Consider the following 20,703-nt stretch of genomic DNA (forward strand, 5'->3'; position numbering starts at 1 on the left):
AACTTTGAACTCTTCTACTGTTATGGGTCTCCATTCAAAAGGACGGGAATGATATGAGGTGGGGTTGTTCTCGATAAACTGTTGGGCAAAAAGATTTGTTTGGTCCACGATGTTTTGAAGGAACTCCAAAGGGAAAAATAAATTAAAAAAATCAATCAGAATAAAATTTTCGGTGTTGACCTGCAAACCTGGCTGTGCTGTGAAGGGGGGGATTGTAGCTGACCCAGAGCTAGAAGGCAGCCACAATGGGTTTGCCAAGGCATCCGGAAGCTGCATTTGGGCTCTTCTTCTTTGGGGCTGGTGTGAAATCCCAGTACTTGTACTGGGCATTTCCTCCTGGGGTCCTGCGCCGTTGGCGTTTGCCGATTGGCCATTGGCGCTGCTGGTGTCTGCCTGATTTTCAGTGCGGCGTCTTTTAGGCCGAACTTCTTCCTCCTCCGATTCAGTGCCGGATGTAAAGCCTTCAAAGGGCTCAAATTCTGAACCGGATTCAGAAATTGTTTCAGCGTCGGAAGGTGAGAGCTCCCCGCTGCCGTCACTCATCATGGATATCATTTCACAGGCCTCTTCGGCAGTGAAAACCCTTTTGGACTGTGACATGGTGGCTGTATGAAGGGTGACAGGTAATCGGGTACTTTGCTGGGCAGGTGACAGGTACTGATGAGCAGGTGGCAGGTACTCGGGTACTCCAATAGGCAGGTGACAGGCAGGTGATAGGTACTGATGAGTAGTACTGATTCTGATAGGTGTTACTGATGGGTACTGATGATCAGTACTGATACTGATAGGTACTGATGGGTACTGATGAGCAGGCGGGTACTTCAGGCGTCAGGTACTCTGATGAGCAGTTGGAAGGTACTCGGGTACTCTGATGGGTATGTGGAAGGTACTCGGGTACTCTGATGGGTAGGTGGAAGGTACTCGGGTATGCTGATGGGTAGGTGACAGGTACTCGGGTACCCTGATGGGTAGGAGACAGGTACTCGGGTACCCTGATGGGTAGGAGACAGGTACTCGGGTACCCTGATGGGCAGGGAAAAGGTACTCAGGTACGCTGATGGGCAGGTGACAGGTACTCAGATGGGCAGGTGACAGGTACTCAGATGGGCAGGTCCTCTTTATTTGATGGGGGCAATCAGGCAATCAGGGCACAGTAATAGTAATGGTACTCTCACTGGTAACTCACTGTTTGCTGATCTCCTCACACTGGATCGGTGTGTGAGGAGAAGAGCCTGGTAACAGTGAGTTACCCTCATCTTTGTTGACATTTGTGACCGGCTGTGATTGGACACAGCCGGTCACGTGAAAAAGAGCCAATTTCATTGGCTCTTTACCAAGATCGGGGATTGGCTCTGTCCGAGGGACGAGCCTCGTCCCCGATCGCTGCTCTGCGCGCCCCCGGGGGCGCGCATTGCAGAGAGAACGAGCGGCTCGCGCTTGAGCCGCTCATGTGATCGGCTGTGATTGACACAGCCGATCACGTGGTAAACAGCCAAATTCTATTGGCTGTTTACCTTGATCAGGGATGGGCTATGTCCGAGGGACGAGCCCCATCCCTGATCGCGGCGCTGCGCGCCGCCGGGGGCGCGCACTGCCAGCTAGAACGGGCCGACGTCATATGACGGCGGCCCGGATCGAGAAAGGAATCATGCCGCCGTCATTTTACATGGCGCGGTATGGAATGGGTTAATCAGGATCTTCCAATTGTGATAAGAGATACACACTATAAGATTTTCTGAAGAGTTTTTCCTTCAGATTTACCTTTTCTATGTAGTGCAAGGGCCTGCCAGATTGCATACAAATTGAATGTGTTTAGGTTTGACCTCATATTATATGGTTTTGGTAAGTCTAAAGGAAAAAGTCTTCAGAAAATCTTATAGTGTGTATGGCCCATTAGGCTCAGTTCACACCATAGCGCTTTTTCATGCTTTTTGCAGAAAAACAGGACATTATTTTTTACACGGGATCTTATGGAATACATTCACATCAATGCATTTATTGTGCCTCTGTGTTTTTGGGAAGGGTCAGGGACCTTTTAAAATGAAAAATTGTGCTTTTTTTCTTTTTTGGTTCAATAGACCTAAATGGAGAAGCTGCAGAAAAGCATGTAGTGCGTTTTTACCGTAATTTTGCCGAGATTTACGGTTTTTAATCTGTCCAACAACAAAGTTGCAAAAAAAGGATAAAAACCAAAGCAAAATCACTGTAAAAAAAAACACAAAAAACAACTGCAGAAACGTTCAAAAGCAAACTACATAGGTGTGAATAAAGCCTTGGAGAGGCAGCAGCTAAGGCTCATAACCAGTCCTGTACACACCTACTAGTAACACGGGTCTACTTCCTCTGAGAAAGTACAATCCCCCCCTCCCCCCCTCCGTGAGAACCACAGCATGAACAATTCTCAACTGTAAAGGTCCAGCGCTATTGCACACCTACCAGATCCTGCCAGTTTGTCATGTAAGTTGGTAGAACTATGGTTGACCCTGAAGTCCTACATCAATGTCACTGGAGGTGCAAGGCAACTTTGGCTCCTGCACTTTCTCACATCTATTCTGTTGTTTCACTCAGCCACTAAATCTTTCCATACAGTAATGACATGAGTCACTAAACGTTAAAGATCAACGCAATCATTTCCTAAACTTTGTTGCATCAGTGGGAATATTTTGATGACTATTTAGATAAAGATTGTTCTCTGCACTATCCTATCAAAATAATATGAACTCCTATTGGAAAATCTGTTGCACAATGCACAGTGCCCTCATAGGCTTGAATGGGGCGGTAAACTGGGTATCTATAAAATATGCAGGCTGCCTAACAAATTATGAAGGCCTTGGATCCTCTTCAAGCTTTCTCATTCTTGTGTAAAACTGAGGAATGGTTGATTGGTCCTGATCCCAAGAAATCTATACTTATTTGCCTATATGCAGTATGTGGTTTCTACTCTGTGTCTAGAGGTATCCGTGTCCCCCCCTTTATCTTCCAGGCATCCCTTGTTTCGAGGACTGTAGTAACTTATAAGAAGAAGTTTCGTTACCTCTCTTTTTTTTTTTTTTTTTTTCTTATATTCACACGTATCAATCGTAATGTACTAAAAAATTATAATTCTGATGTCGAGCTCAAGTGTGCTCTCTATGATATGACATAATATGTACCGATTTTAACTATGTACACCCGTTGTCTGTGAAATTACATCTGTACATGGTTGTTATGTTTTTTCTCTCCTATCTTAATAAAAATATCTATTGTAAAAAAAAAAAAAAATATATATATATATATATATATATATATATATATATGGAGGCTGCCATTGCTAACGTTCTGTTGAGAATATTAGTTGCCTGCTTGTAATGCAAACGTTTCAATACCTCTAAGTCACTGACCTGAAACTACCCTATATACTCAAGTATAAGCAGACCCGAATATAAGCCGAGGCACCTAATTTTACCACAAAAAACTGGGAAAACGTATTGACGTGAGTATAAGCCTAGGGGGGGAAATGCAGCAGCTACTGGTAAATTTCAAAAATAAAAATAGATACCATAGGCTGTAGGAATGGTACAGGAAAGGAAGAAGCTGCGGGCATGGTTCAAGAGATGCAGATGCTGCGGACATGGTGCAGGAGATACAGGGGCTGCGGGCATGATGCAGGGACTGCAGGCATGGTGCGGGAGATGCAGAGGCTGCAGGCATGGTGCAGGAGATGCAGAGGCTGCAGGCATGGTGTAGGAGATGCAGGGCTGCGGGCATGGTTTAGGAGATGCAGGGCTGCGGGCAAGGTGCAGGAGATGCAGGGCTGAGGGTATGGTGCAGGAGATACAGGGCTGCAGGCATGGTGCAGGAGATGCAGGGCTGATGGCATGGTGCAGAAGATGCAGAGCTGAGAGCATGGTGCAGGAGATGCAGGGCTGAGGGCATGGTACAGGAGATGCAGGGCTGATGGCATGGTGCAGAAGATGCAGGGCTCAGGGCATGGTGCAGGAGATGCTGGGCCGATGGCATAGTGCAGAAGATGCAGGGCTGAGAGCATGGTGGAGGAGATGTAGGGCTGAGGGCATGCTGCAGGAGATGCAGGGCTGATGGCATGGTGCAGAAGATGCAGGGCTCAGGGCATGGTGCAGGAGATGCAGGGCTGAGAGCATGGTGCAGGAGATGCAGGGCTTCAGGCATGGTGCAGGAGATGCAGGGCTGAGGGCATGGTGCAGGAGATGCAGGGCTGAGGGCATATTGCAGAAGATGCAGGGCTGATGGCATGGTGCAGAAGATGCAGGGCTCAGGGCATGGTGCAGGAGATGCAGGGCTGATGGCATGGTTCAGAAGATGCAGAGCTGAGAGCATGGTGCAGGAGATGCAGGGCTGAGGGCATGGTGCAGGAGATGCAGGGTTGATGGCATGGTGCAGAAGATGCAGGGCTCAGGGCATGGTGCAGGAGATGCAGGGCCGATGGCATAGTGCAGAAGATGCAGGGCTGAGAGCATGGTGCAGGAGATGTAGGGCTGAGGGCATGGTGCAGGAGATACAGGGGCTACGGGCACGATGCAGGGACTGCAGGCATGGTGTGGGAGATGCAGAGGCTGCAGGCATGGTGCAGAAGAGGCAGAGGCTGCGGGCATGGTGCAGGAGATGCAGAGGCTGCAGGCATGGTGTAGGAGATGCAGGGCTGCGGGCATGGTTTAGGAGATGCAGGGCTGCGGGCATGGTGCAGGAGATGCAGGGCTGAGGGCATGGTGCAGGAGATGCAGGGCTGCAGGCATGGTGCAGGAGATGCAGGGCTGATGGCATGGTGGAGAAGATGCAGGGCTCAGGGCATGGTGCAGGAGATGCAGGGCTGATGGCATGGTGCAGAAGATGCAGAGCTGAGAGCATGGTGCAGGAGATGCAGGGCTGATGGCATGGTATGGTGAGGGCATAGTGCAGAAGATGCAGGGCTGAGGGCATAGTACGGAAGATGCAGGGCTTATGGCATGGTGCAGGAGATGCAGGGCTGAGGGCATGGTGCAGAAGATGCAGGGCTGATGGCATGGTGCAGAAGATGCAGGGCTGAGAGCATGGTGCAGAAGATGCAGGGCTCAGGGCATGGTGCAGGAGATGCAGGGCTCAGGGCATGGTGCAGGAGATGCAGGGCTGAGAGCATGGTGCAGGAGATGCAGGGCTTCAGGCATGGTGCAGGAGATGCAGGGCTGAGGGCATAGTGCAGAAGATGCAGGGCTGAGGGCATAGTACAGAAGATGCAGGGCTTATGGCATGGTGCAGGAGATGCAGGGCTTCAGGCATGGTGCAGAAGATGCAGGGCTGATGGCATGGTGCAGAAGATACAGGGCTGAGAGCATGGTGCAGGAGATGCAGGGCTTCAGGCATGGTGCAGGAGATGCAGGGCTTCAGGCATGGTGCAGGAGATGCAGGGCTGAGGGCATGGTGCAGAAGATGCAGGGCTGATGGCATGGTGCAGGAGATGCAGGGCTGATGGCATGGTGCAGGAGATGCAGGGCTGATGGCATGGTATGGTGAGGGCATAGTGCAGAAGATGCAGGGCTGAGGGCATAGTACAGAAGATGCAGGGCTTATGGCATGGTGCAGGAGATGCAGGGCTGAGGGCATGGTGCAGAAGATGCAGGGCTGATGGCATGGTGCAGAAGATGCAGGGCTGAGAGCATGGTGCAGGAGATGCAGGGCTTCAGGCATGGTGCAGGAGATGCAGGGCTTCATGCATGGTGCAGGAGATGCATGGCTGAGGGCATGGTGCAGAAGATGCAGGGCTGATGGCATGGTGCAGGAGATGCAGGGCTGATGGCATGGTGCAGGAGATGCAGGGCTTATGGCATGGTGCAGGAGATGCCGGGCTAAGAGCATGGTGCAGAAGATGCAGGGCTGAGGGCATGTTGCAGGAGATCCAGGGCTGAGGTAATGGTGCAGCAGATGCAGGGCTGCGAGCATGGTGCAGGAGATGCAGGGCTGCGGGCATGGTGAAGGAGATGCAGGACTGAGGGCATGATGCAGGGCTAAGGGCATGGTGCAGGATATGCAGAGGCTGCGCAGTTGTCTTACGAACCCATCCCGAGGTGCCTACCATTTTAAAATGGCGCCGCCCGGCGCCACGTCTTTGCGCATGCACCGTCTGCCCGAGAATGGCCGAGTGCATACGGGCTTTCCCGAGCGGTGGTGGTGCATGCGCAGTGTACATGTCGGGCTGGCCGCCGCTGATGTTCGGTCAGCACCAGGGAGAACAGGTAAGTGACTTGAGTATAAGCCGAGGGGGGTTTTTTAGTATAAAAAATGTGCTGAAAAAGACGGCTTATACTCGACTATATACTAGGGATGCACCGATCCGGCTTTTTTGGAGCCGATACCGATATCTGGCGAGGTGAATTCGCCGATTCCGATACGGAACCGATGCGGAGCTACACACAAAGCAAGCGGCTGCAGTACAGAGCAAAGCCACTGCTTCATGTGTGTGGATCCTCCATTCACAGGCGGAGTGCATATGATATCACTCCGCCTGTGAGCCGGACCTAAACAGGAAGTAGCGGCTCCCATCCCATACTAGTACTGCACCCAGTAAGGGATGGCTGAGCCGTTACTCAGTAAAAACCGGATCGGCCCATGGGACGGCTGAACTTTACCGATCTCCGATCCAGCTATTTTGTCCAGATCGGGGCCGATTTCCGATCCGAATATCGGATCGGTGCATCTGTAGTATATACAGTAATTGTTATTTAGGAAGTTCTGATATTGACATTGCATGCTTGTTCCTGGTCAGTGGTTTACAAAGTTCTGGGCTTGAAGATGGCAAGGCAATTAGCATTTTCTTTAGGAAGTCAGACATAACACACTACTTCTTTCAATACAAGTTTTATTTAATAATATAGTATAACGACAAGAAAGTGACTGCTGTAACATAACAAACATTATTTTGTGTCCCCAGAAAGTACGTGGCCTCAGAGGTTTTGTTGAAGTTGGTCAGATTAAATGTGTTGAAATTGTTACCACTGATGTCAGCATTGCCTGCAAGAACAAGTACGCCTTCCAGGTAATTTTTTTATTTCATGTTTTTCTCCAAAGCATAGTACAAGATAAGTATAAACGCTGTTTGTATATACTGTATACTTTATTAATTACACCTTGCTAGCATAGGCGTGCGCACAGGGTGTGCCGGGTGTGCTTGGGCACACCCTAATCACCCCATACCGATTACCATTATCGCTCTGTGTGGTGGCAGGAAGATGGCATCAGGCAACCTGTCCGTTCTCATCCAATCTGATCCTCCAGACGGATGGAGAATAGGGTTTTCACAGACAGGATCGGATCGGATAGCAGCGGGTGTCAGCGGAGATATCTCCGCTGACACCCGCTGCCCCATAGGAATGCATGGAGCAACCAATCAGGTCCGCCTAAAAAACTGATCGCCCATGTGAAAGGGGCCAAACATGATTTGGAGATGTCTGTACTGGGCTGTTCACTTTTTACCTTGCTGGAGAGATGTTTGTACCTGAGAAACTGCAGTGCAAGGATCTCCCTGCTTCTGCGTCATCCATTCTGTTGATCTGTGCTTTCTGCACCTTTCCTGCTGCTTCGTACAAAATTCCCACACCTGCCATCAGGGGGGCAGTATAGTTTTTTTTATGTGGCCATAGTTGTGCTTTATAAAAAGCAAAGGAAGTTAGTGAAAATGAATTACCTCATATCTCCTACCATCATGGGAAGCGAATAAAAATCTCCCCAAATACATTCCAGGTGAATCAAAACAAAAGATGTACAAAGCCTTTGGGCTTATTTACAGCTGCATTTGCCGGTCTGTAAAAACAGATTGGGGTTTACACATGCCACTTCCGCAATGCTTTGCTTAAAGTGTTATCAAACCCACAACAGTAAAATCTGTATGTAGATGCAGAATAGCATGCTTGTTATACTCACTGTGCAACAAAAGTGATTAATCCTCTGCGTTGTGTAAAAAGGCTGTGTGATCAGTAATAGTCAGTGACAGGTACTCCTTATGGAGGGATTTGGGGTTTGCCTCTGCACTTAAAAGCATTTAAAATGCCAAGTTTGGCTGTTTTTTAATACTGTCTTTTTTTTTTAAATCTGGTGCCTTTAATTGGCCATACACACTATACAATTGTCTTTAGATTTTTTTCCTTTAGATTTACCAAAACCATATAATATGAGGTCAAATCTAAACTCATTCAATTTGTATGCAATCAGGCAGGCCCTTGCACTACATAGTTGAAGGTAAATCTAAAGGAAACCTAACAATAAAAGTTGTATAGTGTGTATTCACCTTAAGGCTCCAGTACCTGGAAGCGATGTCATGACAGATCCTCCCCCTCCTGCACGTTCACTCTGGACAAGTCCAGATAAGACACAGTAAGTTTAGTTCAGCTGCACATGCTCAGTTTGGTCTCTATTGCTCAGAGAACACTTCCTGGTTTTAGCTGAGCTATTCAGGTGACATCAGGGCCGGCCTTTGGGGTGTGCGAGCTGTACGGCCGCACGGGGCGCCATGGGCAACAGGGGCGCTGTGTGGCCATCACAGCTCGCACATGATCAGGCCGCACAGCGGGAGGTAAGCGGCGACCGCGGCCTGGAGAGGGTTAACACAGGCCGCGGCTGCCACTTACCTCCCGCTGTGTGGCTCTGCCTGTGTCTTCTATAGCTGCAGTCTGAGCTGTGTATCACACACAGCTCAGCCGCCCTACGATCCACCGCCACTGACAGATCCCTCCTCTCCAGGGACGCCAGAGGAGAGATCGTCAGCTCCTCCTCCTCCCGCCCCTTCTCCTCCTCCTCCAGCCCTTCTCCTCATAGTGAGCCTAAGGTAATTAAGCTCTCTCCTGCATCAAATGTAAGGGGGGGCTCTGTGTGGGGAGGTCTCATGTAAGGGGGGGGGCTCTGTGTGGGGGGTCTCATGTAAGGGGGGCTCTGTGTGGGGGGGTCTCTTATGTAAGGGGGGGTCTCATGTAAGGGGGGCTCTGTGTGGGGGGTCTCTCATGTAAGGGGGGGCTCTGTGTGGGTGGTCTCTTATGTAAGGGGGGCTCTGTGTGGGGGTCTCTTATGTAAGGGGGGCTTTGTGTGGGGGTCTCTGATGTAAGAGGGGCTCTGTGTGGGGGTCTCTGATGTAAGGGGGGCTTTGTGTGGGGGGGTCTCTGATGTAAGGGGGACTTTGTGTGGGGGAGGTCTCTGATGTAAGGGGGCTCTGTGAGGGACTCTGATGTAAGGGGGCTCTGTGTGGGGGTCTCTGATGTCAGGGGGCGCTGTGTTTGGGGTCTTTGATGTAAGGGGGCTCTGTGTGGGGGGTCTCTGATGTAAGGGGGCACTGTGTGGGGGGTCTCTGATGTAAGGGGGCTCTGTGTGGGGGGTCTTTGATGTAAAGGGGCTCTGTGTGGGGGGTCTCTGATGTAAGGGGGCTCTGTGTTTGGGGTCTTTGATGTAAGGGGGCACTTTGTGGGAGGTCTCTGATGTAAGGGGGCCTCTGTAGGGGGTTTCTGATGTAAGGGGGCTCCGTGGGGGGTCTCTGATGTAAGGGGGCTCTGTGTTTGGGGTCTTTGATGTAACGGGGCTCTGTGTGGGGGGTCTTTGATGTAAGGGGGCTCTGTGTGGGGGTCTCTGATGTAAGGGGGTGCTGTGTGGGGGGTCTTTGATGTAAGGGGGCTCTGTTTGGGGGGGTCTCTGATGTAAGGGGGCTCTGTGTGGGGGTCTTTGATGTAAGGGGGGGCTGTGTGGGTCTCTGATGTAAGGGGGCTCTTTGGGGGGTCTCTCATGTAAGGGGGCTCTGTGGGGGGTCTCTGATGTAAGGGAGGGCTCCGTGGAGGGTCTCTGATGTAAGGGGGTCTTTAATGTAAGGGGGGCTCTGTGGGGGGTCTCTGATGTAAGTGGGGCCTCTGTGGGGGGTTTCTGATGTGGGAGGGTCTCTGATGTAAGGGGGGTCGTCTCTAATGTAAGGGGGGCTAAGTTATTAGTGATCATAAAAAAGAAAAGTCAAATGAAGTGCATAAAAAGTGCAAGAAAATGTGCAGGGCGCTGGGGGGGCAGGGGGGGGTGGGTGCCACAGGATTAGCTCGCACAGGGGGCCTGAACACCTAAGACCGGCCCTGGGTCACATGGTACATGGTATTAACATCACACAAGTGAGTGTGTATACAGATCCTAAATGACAGCTCAGTCCCTCCCTCCTCCTCCATCCCCGGTAACCAAAAAAAGAACACAGTGGGTGGGATGTCACATTTTGATTGATGGATGATTTTTTTTTTTTTCTTGGGAGGGTACATGTGATTAGCACAGGGCCAATCAGCGCTGTCCAGACATGTTAAGACAGAGAATTAAGGGTCTTAAAGCCTGATAGGACAATCGTGGTAGAAATGAAAACTCCTCCCACAAACTATCAGCACTCACTGATACAAGTCACAAGATTGCACTAATTGCTGTATACAGCTGATGAGAAAAGGTATTTATCAGTTTATATTTACTAAAATTATTGCATTTCCAAGTTCTTCTGTGTGCTGTAGGAGACCAGATATAGTGAATGCAGGATCTGGGATTAGTAATATTTTAAGCCTCTTACACACTAACCGTTTATTTTCATGCAACCCAGCAGGTTGAAAAAACTGACAGCTTCCGTCAGACCTGCTGTACTATTAGTCCGACGTCAGTACAGCGATCTCCCCCTGCTGAGCTGTTGTGTTCTGATAGGGGGATGCCCCCCCACCCCACCAGAACACTCCGATCAGCTCTCTCAGCCATTGGCCATCCAGCATGCTTGTCCAAAAGTGTCAGACCGACTGACACACACACAGGCCAAATGTGGGCAGATTTTAATTGAACCAGCTGATGGTGAAAATAGCTAGGTGAAAAACTTACAGTTACAGTACCCGGAACCCGGAAGTGACGTGTCGGACGGGACTGAGCTCCCACAGCGCTTGTTTTTTCATTTAGACGCTGGATACAAGAAATCTAACTGTAAGTTTGCTACTAATTGTGCATAATAAAAGTATGTAATACTGCACCATGATGGCCTTATCTTTTTAATGAGCCCCTGAGAAAGAAGGATAGAGTAAGGAGATCGCACCCCAAGGATACTAGTGGAAGGAACCCCAAGGGAGTTTATAAGACCGGAAACCTGCGCAGGATCTCCCTGGAAGGATTTGGTACTGTATTAGGATAAAGGTGGAAAAGGAACCATCATTTTCCCTGATATATACCACAGGCGTATTTCCCTCGCAATCAGTGTTAATTTCGTCGACTAAAACCGACTAAAACGTTTTCGTCGACTAACACAATTCAGATGATTAAAATACGACTAAAACAAAAATGGCATTTTAGTCTTAAGACTAAAATACGACTAAAACTAAAATGGCATTTTAGTCAAAAGACTATAACTAAAACTAAATCGAAATTTGCTTCCAAAAATTAACACTGGTGCATGCTCAAAGCATAAATAATAACATATTAGACTTTTCACTCCAGGACCAGCAGTAGTATATAATGAGTTTGGAAATTGTAGAGAAATGCTTAAATAATGCATTACAAATTACAATTTAACTACACCCATTTGATTATAGATGACTAAAATGAGTTTTAGTCGACTAAAATGTAGGGCGTTTTAGTCGACTAAAATATACTGGAGTTTTAGTCGACTAAATACGACTAAAACTAAAACACTTGCAGAAGACTAAAATGGGACTAAAACTAAAATGCCATTTTAGTCCTAAGACTAAGACTAAAACTAAATTGAAATTTGCTGCCAAAATTAACACTGCTCGCAATAGAGGTGAGAGTTTAGTACACCTAGAAGTGGCACAAGGTGGAGGAGAAAGTCACTATATTTATTCACCATCACCCACAATAGAGTTGTACCAAGAAGTGTGAAATAGTCACTTTTTGAAGATTGATTGGACATTTTCAGGATTGTGATTGCTCATTTTAGGATTGTGATTTTGCGTATTTGCACAGTTTGGCTAATGTATTATTTTACCACGTTTATTTATATATGTATATTTTTATGAGGAATATCACCGTAAGCACCGAGCACTTTTAAACAGCACTTATATATGTTTATGTGTTATATATTATGTCATGTATATCACTGTTTGGATTTAGGATCATTTACCCATCCATCCATAGCTAGGTGAAAAGAGGCTTCACATTATAATTTTACTGCGATCTACACCCACAAGCACAGAGCACTTTGGAAACAGCAATATTTTTTATATTTTTTATATAAAAAAGGACACACACCAGAAAAAAGGATACACAACATATATTTTTAATATAATTTTTTTTTTTAACGTTTATCACATGTTAGCACTTTATATCCATTTCTCACCTTGAAGCGCACCACAATCCCCATTTTATAAGTATCCTGGGAACTTTTTTGGAAATAAATTGATCCTCTAGCAGGGGTAATACCTTGAAGTGTGGGTCATATCACATGTAGTGTCTAGAGGTATATAAACCAATCCTACTGCCATATAGGCTCTCTATATGTGGTAGAATCAGTGAACTTAGGGAAGGAATTTATGTATATTTGAAAGTAGATAGAATATTGGACAGGCTGGCTTTGCACTCGAATCATAAATATGAAAGGTACAATATGTAAAAGAACACACACAAGTCAAATATGTTTTACTAACGGTTTAATAAAGTTTAAAATTATCTCTAAAGGGGTTCATATGTTAGCAAGTAATGCACAGCACGCCTTCAGTGCCTTGAAAAAGTATTCATACCCCTTGAAATTTTCCATTGTCATGTTACAAACAAAAATGGAAATGTATTTTATTGGGATTTTCTGTTATAGACCAACACAAAGTGGCAAATAATTGTGAAGTGGAAGGAAAATAATAAATGTTTTTCAAAAATATTTACAAATAAATATCTGAAAAGTGTGGCGCGTATTTGTATTCAGTCCTTTTTATTCTGATACCCCTAACTAAAATCTAGTGGAACCAATTGCCTTCAGAAGTCACCTAACTAGTAAATAGAGTCCACCTGTGTATAATTTAATCTCAGTATAAATACAGCTGTTCTGTGAAGCCCTCAGAGGTTTGTGAAAGAACCTTAGTGAACAAACAGCATCATGAAGGTCAAGGAACACACCAGACAGGTCAGAAATAAAGTTGTGGAGAAGTTTAAAGCAGGGTTAGGTTACAAAAAATATCCCAAGCTTTGAACATCTGACAGAGCACTGTTCAATCCATTATCAGAAAATGGAAAGAGAGTGGCACAACTGCAAACCCACCAAGACATGGCCGTCCACGTAAATTGACAGGCCGGGCAAGGAGAGCTTTAATCATCGAAGCAGCCAAGAGACCCATGGTAACTCTGGAGGATATTCACAACTCAAGTGGCAAAATCTGTCAGGACAACTATTAGTCGTGCACTCCACAAATCTGTCCTTTATGGAAGAGTGGCAAGAAGAAAGCCATTGTTGAAAGAAAACCATAAGAATTCCCGTTTGCAGTTTGCGAGAAGCCATGTCGGGGACACCGCAAATGTGGAAGAAGGTGCTCTGGTCAGATGAGATCAAAATTAAACTTTTTGACCTAAAAGCAAAACGCTATGTGTGGCGGAAAACTAACATCGACATTACCCTGAACACACCATACTCATCATGAAACATGGTGGTGGCAGCATCATGTTGTGGGATGCTTTTCTGTAGCAGGGACAGGGAAGCTGGCCAGAGTTGATGGAAAGATGGATGGAGCCAAATACAGGGCAATCTTAAGCCCTGTACACACGCGTCGAAAATCGGCAGGGAATTTTCGTCCGACGACCGATCTGCCGATTTTCGGCTTGTTAGTGTGATGCTTCCGACAACCGACTCCGACTTTTCGGCCGAAAAAAATCTGGTGTGCAGGCTATAAAATTTTTGTGCTCCGTCAAAACACGGCCGATTTTCATGCTGTCAGTACAGATTTCGACAGGGAAAAATCTTATGAGCAAGACTGGGCATGCTCAGAGAAGAAAGAACACAAAGAAAGCAAACCAACAAATGACATCCCTTCTGAAGTAGAATTTTGTTGGGCGAGAAAATTCGTGTGCAGTCTACGCACATTCCAACCAACAAAACACCACTCTGGACAAAAGACGGACGATCGGTCGGCCGATAATCGTTGCGTGTGTACTAGACTTTAGTCTTAGGACTAAAATGGCATTTTAGTTTTAGTCCCATTTTAGTCTTCTAGGCTTAAGAGTGGAAGACCTGTTAGAGTCTGCAAAGACTTGAGACTGGGGTGGAGGTTCACCTTCCAGCAGACCCTGACCCTAAACATACATCCAGAGCTACAATGGTTTAGATCAAAGCATATTCATGTGTTAGAATGGGCCAGTCATATTCCAGACCTAAATCCAACTGAGAATCTGTGGCAATAATTTAAAATTGGTCTCTATCCAATCTGACAGAGCTTGAACTATTTTGCTAAGAAGAATGGGAAAATGTCACTCTCTGGATGTGCAAAGCTGGTAGAGGCATCCCCAAAAAGACTTGCAACTGTAGTTGCAGCGAAAGGTGGTTCTAGAAAGTATTGACTAGATAGTTATTTGTAAAAAATGTTGAAAGCCATTTATCATTTTCCTTCCACTTCGCAATTATGTGCCACTTCGTGTTGGTCTATCACATAAAATCTCTATAAAATACATTTTAGTTTTTGGCTGTAACACGACAAAATATGGAAAATGTCAAGGGGTATGAATACTTTTTCAAGGCACTGTATTACACCAGATATATTTTATTCTTATGATCCAAGTGCAGAGGAAAGTTTATGAAAAATTACAATCTTAAATATGTAAATGCTTTCTAAACAAAATGAACAGTAAGACTTGGACCTGGATCTCACTTAGCTAATTTAAAATGAAAGATTAGTTGGGCTTTTATTGAGTTAACGCACTGTAACCAAAGAAAACTTTTTTCTGTGTCTTTTCTTAGGTCCTCCATGAGAATTATTTTCTGTATATTTTTGCTCCAGACAAAGAAAGCCGCCAACAGTGGGTGCTAGCTTTGAAAGAAGGTAAGAAACAGATGTAACGTATAGTGATAAAACCCTTGTATAATCAGATTAAAATAGCACATAAGTTAACATTCAACCCCAGTATATATTTGGCACAGGTTTCCATTCATGACTGCTTTTTTAGTGTTGTGAAGCAGTGACTGTCCCACAGGTATCACACGGAACAAGAGACCCTGTACTATGCGATTAGCTGTAGCCAATCACAGCATGGCAACAGAAAGCAAGCCAATCATGACAGTTAACTATCCCCTCTAACAGTGAAAATACCCCCGAGTAGTACAGTGTCACTATGGTAAAACTGAACTACTCTGTTGAAAGTATGTTAAAAAAAAAAAGGGAAAAAATATTGAAAAATAAACTTTTTTTCTTTTCTGTCACCAGATGATGCTGTACTGCACTGGTGGCAGTATGTAAAAAAAAATGTAAAAAATAATTATAATTTTAAAAAAACTTGCCAAAAACTTAGCAAGAATTTTTTTTTTTTCTGTATTTTTTCATTTATATAGCAAAAAATAGAAAAACCCAATGGTGATTAAATACCATCAAAAGAAAGCTGTTATTTGTGCAAAAAAAAAAAAAAAAGACAAAAATTAAATTTGCATACAATGTTGCATGACCGAGCAATTGCCAGTTAAAATAGCACAGTGGTAAATGACCATGCGGTTACTAGTACACAGCGCAGTACTCCACCAGCATAAGTCCCTTGAATACAGCAGGCTACTGTTTACCACTGGTACTAGCCTGCTGTATTCAAGGGACCTATGCTGGTGGAGGAGACAACATAGAGAGGAGCAGTGCGGACAGGTTACACTATATATACGATAAATAGTTCCGGTTTGTCAGGCGTTTCCAAGAATTTGTCAGTCATCATGCTGCTATTTGCTGGGAGCATTATCCACTAGACCTTCAGGGATATACATCTGGTTCCTTACTAGGACACAAGTTATTCTGATTTTCTATGCTATATGGTATAGGGGTCAATTTTGTCCGGTAAGTGGAACATTCAAAGGGGGTGGGTCTGCATCTACACTGCACTCGATTGCTGGCATGGTTTTGCAGATATTTTTTGGCACTTTAATATTTGGACTATTTTCACTGGCCACTTGTTGAATGCACTTTATATTTATTGATCTTTTGTTGGACTTTCACGTGGAATTATTTATGATTAAGTGCTTCACTATATATGATTGTTGATTGCATTTCACAATTGTATTTTTCACAATATTATTTTATTGCAACTATCTTGCACGTTGCACTTTCACCTGTGTGTGTTACACCTTATATGTTTATCATTGATGTTTATTCTAATATCACAACCTTTTTGCGCTGTGTACTAGTAACCGTGTATTTTAAAAATTGTAATAATTTTTTGAACAGCAGCATTTAGGTTTTTTACATTATTTTATTAATTTTTATAATATATCCATAGCGCAGTGCACCTTCTTATTTTCACATGGTAAATGACCATGCCCTGGTCATGAAGGGGGTAAAACCTTCCGAAGTTTAAGTGGTTATTCTATTGCCACCCCCCGTTAACCATACCCCTGATCCTTAACCTTGAAATTACCCCTTCAACCCTAACTTACCTGGCCTAAACAATGGTGTCCAAAGTCCTGCACTGGGCAGCAGTAAATTTTCAGTCCCATGGTAAGGAGTACAAGTCCGCAAAATAAGTCTCAAGTTGGGGTGGTGCTGTCCCTTTGAGAGGAGGTTAACGAGGTTATGGCCAGCGGCCTCTCACCACTATGCAGTCTGTTGTGAAGCCATAAAACATCTGCAGTGGAGACCACATTACCTATTGGTACAAACGCTCTTTATGAGTGATTTGGAGGCGAGCGGCCATTTCACTTATTTATGGATACATGCTCATCACCGAAGTGATAAAGTTTGATGCACAACCGGCAACCTGTTTAGACACCAACACTTATTCTTTGTGTTAAATCCCCTCATTTGAGAGTGTATGAACATTTTATGCAATTGTTTGCACTAGAACTTTACTCCACTTATCATCTGCTGTTACCCCCTTGTTTTTTTGGAGTATTTTATGCTTTTTATGTCATTGTCATTTTAGTTGACGTATCTTAGTGTTTTTTCACAGTGCATTTTTACTGTTATTTCACCACTTATTTGTTTCTCTGATCAGAACATTTGATTTGATCAGTTTACAGCACAGTGGACTTTTACCCACTGTCACCTCTAATTGCTATTTCCTCTCTAGCTTTTAAGTGACTAATGCCAGCCTCTATTCGGTCCACACTTAGTTTAAGTTGATTAGAAACCGTTTAAGCACAGTGCACTTAAAAGCTTCACTATTACCATACCATTGGCAATATTTATTATTATTTTATTGTTCTCTGCTACTAGTATTATCTATTTCTTATGGTTATTTTAACCTTGATGAATATTTATTGTTATTCTTGCTATTTAGATTCAGGTGTGATTGATTAACCACTTGCCGACCGCCCACAGTATATTTACTGCGGCAGTCAACCCCTCCTGGGCAAAGTGACTTAGTACTACATCACTCTCCCAGGAGCCTGCAGGGGGCGAGCGCGCGCCGCCGGAGGCGCGCTCCCGCCCCCGCTCGTTCCTCTGCATCCCCGCGCGTGTGACTGGCGGACCCGATGTCCGCCGGTCACTCGCGATCTCCCGGTGCAGAGGGAGAAAGGCAAGCGGCTGATGTAAACAAAGCCGCCTGTCATTCTCCCTGGTGTAACTGCAGAGATCATACAATCCTGCTATGTAGGATCGTATGTCTCTGTGGTTAGGTCATAAGCCACACCCCTTTACAGTTATAAACACACCTGTAGGGACACACTTAACCCCTTGATCACTAATAAAATGAACCCCTTCCCTGCCAGTGTAATTTTTACAGTAACAGTACATATGTATAGCACTGATTACTGTAGTAATGTCACTGGTACCCCCAAAAGTGTAAAAAATGTCAGTCAGGGGTCCGATCTGTCCGCCGCAATGTCGCAGTCCTGCAAAAAAAAAATTGCAGATCGCCGCCATTACTCGTTAAAAAAAAAAAAAAACAATAAAAATGACATAAATCTTTCCCTTAGTTAGTAAATGAAATAACTTTTGCGCAAACCAATCAAAATACGCTTATTGCAATTTTTTTACCAAAAATATGTAGCAGAAAACAAATTGGCCTAAAATGTTAAAAAATTTTGATTTTTACATTTTTTTTTTTTGGGGGGAATTTCATATAATAAAATGTGAAAAATATTGTTATTTTTTCAAAATTTTCCCTCTTTTTTTGTTTATAGCGCAGAAAGTAAAAATCGCACAGGTGATCAAATAGCCCCAAAAGAAAGCTCTGTTTGTGGGAAAAAAAGGACGTCAATTTCATTTGGGTACAGCGTCGCACGAGCGTGCAATTGTTCGTTAAAATCATGCAGTGCCGAATCGCAAAATAGGCCCTGGTCTTTGAGAAGCCAAATCCTCCGGGGCTTAAGGGGTTAAGCGCGATTTATTTTACACTGTTTTCTATATGTATATATAGAAAATAATCTTCTCTTCTATATAGAAAATAATATTCTATATTTGCCTATATGTATGTGGTGACACTACTGAAAATTGGCTGCTAATCTTGATTTTACCACACTTATCTAACCTCTATACACTACATCCTGTTATATGGTCAGCGCTTAGGTTCTTTTACCTCTTTAATGATTGACATTACACAATCTGCCATCTTAGCACAAGGTACAGTTATTCAAAAACAAAATTTGAGTATATGGAAATCAGAACAATGGCATAAGCATTACGATCTAGACACATATTGATCGCAATAAAGGAGAGCACACATGAAATGAGCCATTTGAGCTATGCACGATGTGTCCAAATGCACTAAAAAGGAAAAATTAGTAAGACAAACCTAAGCAGTAAATTATAGTAGCATTTGCCACTAAATTCACATTAGTGAAGGTAAAATGGCTGACATAATATAAAGGGGGTAATCTACATAAATAAAATATGGATAGAGCGAGCTTCCAATTAGGAACCGGTCTTAAGGTAACAAAAAGGATAGAGAGAGAGCGGAGGAAGAAAGAAAAAGAGAAGCTAAATTCAATTCTTTAACTTATAAAACATTTTTTTTTTGGCCCTCAACTACTTGCAAAGAATATGATGCGGCCCTCATACTGAAGAGTTTGAAGACCCCATCCCTAAGCATCTTGTTATTCTTTGTTGGCATCAAGGCCACAGGTTCAGATTGTAAAGTTAAAACCTTTATCAAGACATTGAAATCATAAATACCAGCTCCATACTCATGGAAGTGGCTGATTGTTCATTGTTGTTTAGTTGTATGATTCAAAATGGCCTCCATGAGCATAGTCTAAATCAGTACCAATGAACTTTGAGAATAGGGTGAGGGCTGCACTGTTTGCACTGAGCTGCTTTTATGAATAGTGCCAGGAAAATAAGTAGGTGTGTCTGCCTTATGTTCGCAGTTCGAAAATAATGACCAGCATGAAGCAGGCCCCACCAACTTGTGCTTAGCTCATGGACACCGGCCCAAACCATTGAAAGGAGCAGCAATGGGAGGCACAAAACACTCTTTATCAAAACTGCAGCAGCCAGAATCTGGAGAAGTTCTGCACAGCAACCATTAAGCATCTATCTTTCATTTTCAAATATTAAGGCTACATTCAGATGGCAGAAGAGCAGTGGCCAGGGGTGGTCACCAGCAGGAATCAGTCAATTCTTGCTGGCGCCACCGCTGTTCACATATAACCGATCTCTGAGCAGTTACATGCAAATAGAACCTCTGACCAACCCTGAACCAGTGTTAATTTTGGCAGCAAATTTCAATTTAGTTTTAGTCTAAAGCCTCGTAAACACGCGTCGAAATTCAGCAGGGAATTTTCGTCCGACGACCGATCTGCCAATTTTCGGCTTGTTAGTATGATGCTTCCGACCACAGACTCCGACTTTTCGGCCGAAAAAAATCTGGTGTGCAGGCTATAAAATCTTTGTCCGCCGTCAAAACACAGCCGATTTTCGTGCAGTCAGTACAGATTTCGACAGGGAAAAATCTAATGAGCAAGTCTGGGCATGCTCAGTGAAGAAAGAACACAAAGAAAGCAAACCAACACATGACATCACTTCTGAAGTAGAATTTTGTCAGGCGAGAAAATTCGTGTGCAGTCTAGGCACAGTCCAACCAACAAAACACCACTCTGGACAAAAGACGGACGATCGGTCGACCGATAACCGTTGGGTGTGTACTAGGCTTTAGTCTTAGGACTAAAATGGCATTTTAGTTTTAGTCCCATTTTAGTCTTCTGCAAGTGTTTTAGTTTTAGTCGTATTTAGTCGACTAAAACTCCAGTACATTTTAGTAGACTAAAACTCCAGTACATTTTAGTAGACTAAAACTCCAGTACATTTTAGTCGACTAAAACATCTTACATTTTAGTCGACTAAAACATCTTACATTTTAGTCGACTAAAACATCTTACATTTTAGTCGACTAAAACATCTTACATTTTAGTCGACTAAAACTCATTTTAGTCATCTATAATCGAATGGGTGTAGTTCAATTGTAATTTGTAATGCATTATTTAAACATTTCTCTAGCATTTCCAAATTAATTGTATACTCCTGGAGTAAAAATCTAATAATATGTTATTATAAGGTTTGAACACGCACTACAGACACAGATTTAGGCCCCTTTCACACTTGTGCGACTTCAAAGTCG

The 20,703-nt window shown here is 44.5% G+C and overlaps 1 protein-coding gene across 1 annotated transcript in view; it reads left to right on the forward strand.

Annotated features, from left to right (window-relative positions):
* ITK (IL2 inducible T cell kinase) overlaps nucleotides 1–20,703 on the forward strand; it is a 101,820-nt gene that overhangs the window by 25,854 nt on the left and 55,263 nt on the right. The window contains exons 2-3 of the mRNA XM_082254625.1: nucleotides 6,920–7,024; nucleotides 14,912–14,993. Of these exons, the coding sequence (XP_082110751.1) occupies nucleotides 6,920–7,024; nucleotides 14,912–14,993 (187 nt within the window). The remainder of the gene's footprint in view (nucleotides 1–6,919; nucleotides 7,025–14,911; nucleotides 14,994–20,703) is intronic.

Source organism: Pelophylax lessonae, assembly GCF_965119305.1.
Source record: "Pelophylax lessonae genome assembly, chromosome: 4".
In the NCBI taxonomy this organism is placed as follows: Eukaryota; Metazoa; Chordata; class Amphibia; order Anura; family Ranidae; genus Pelophylax; species Pelophylax lessonae.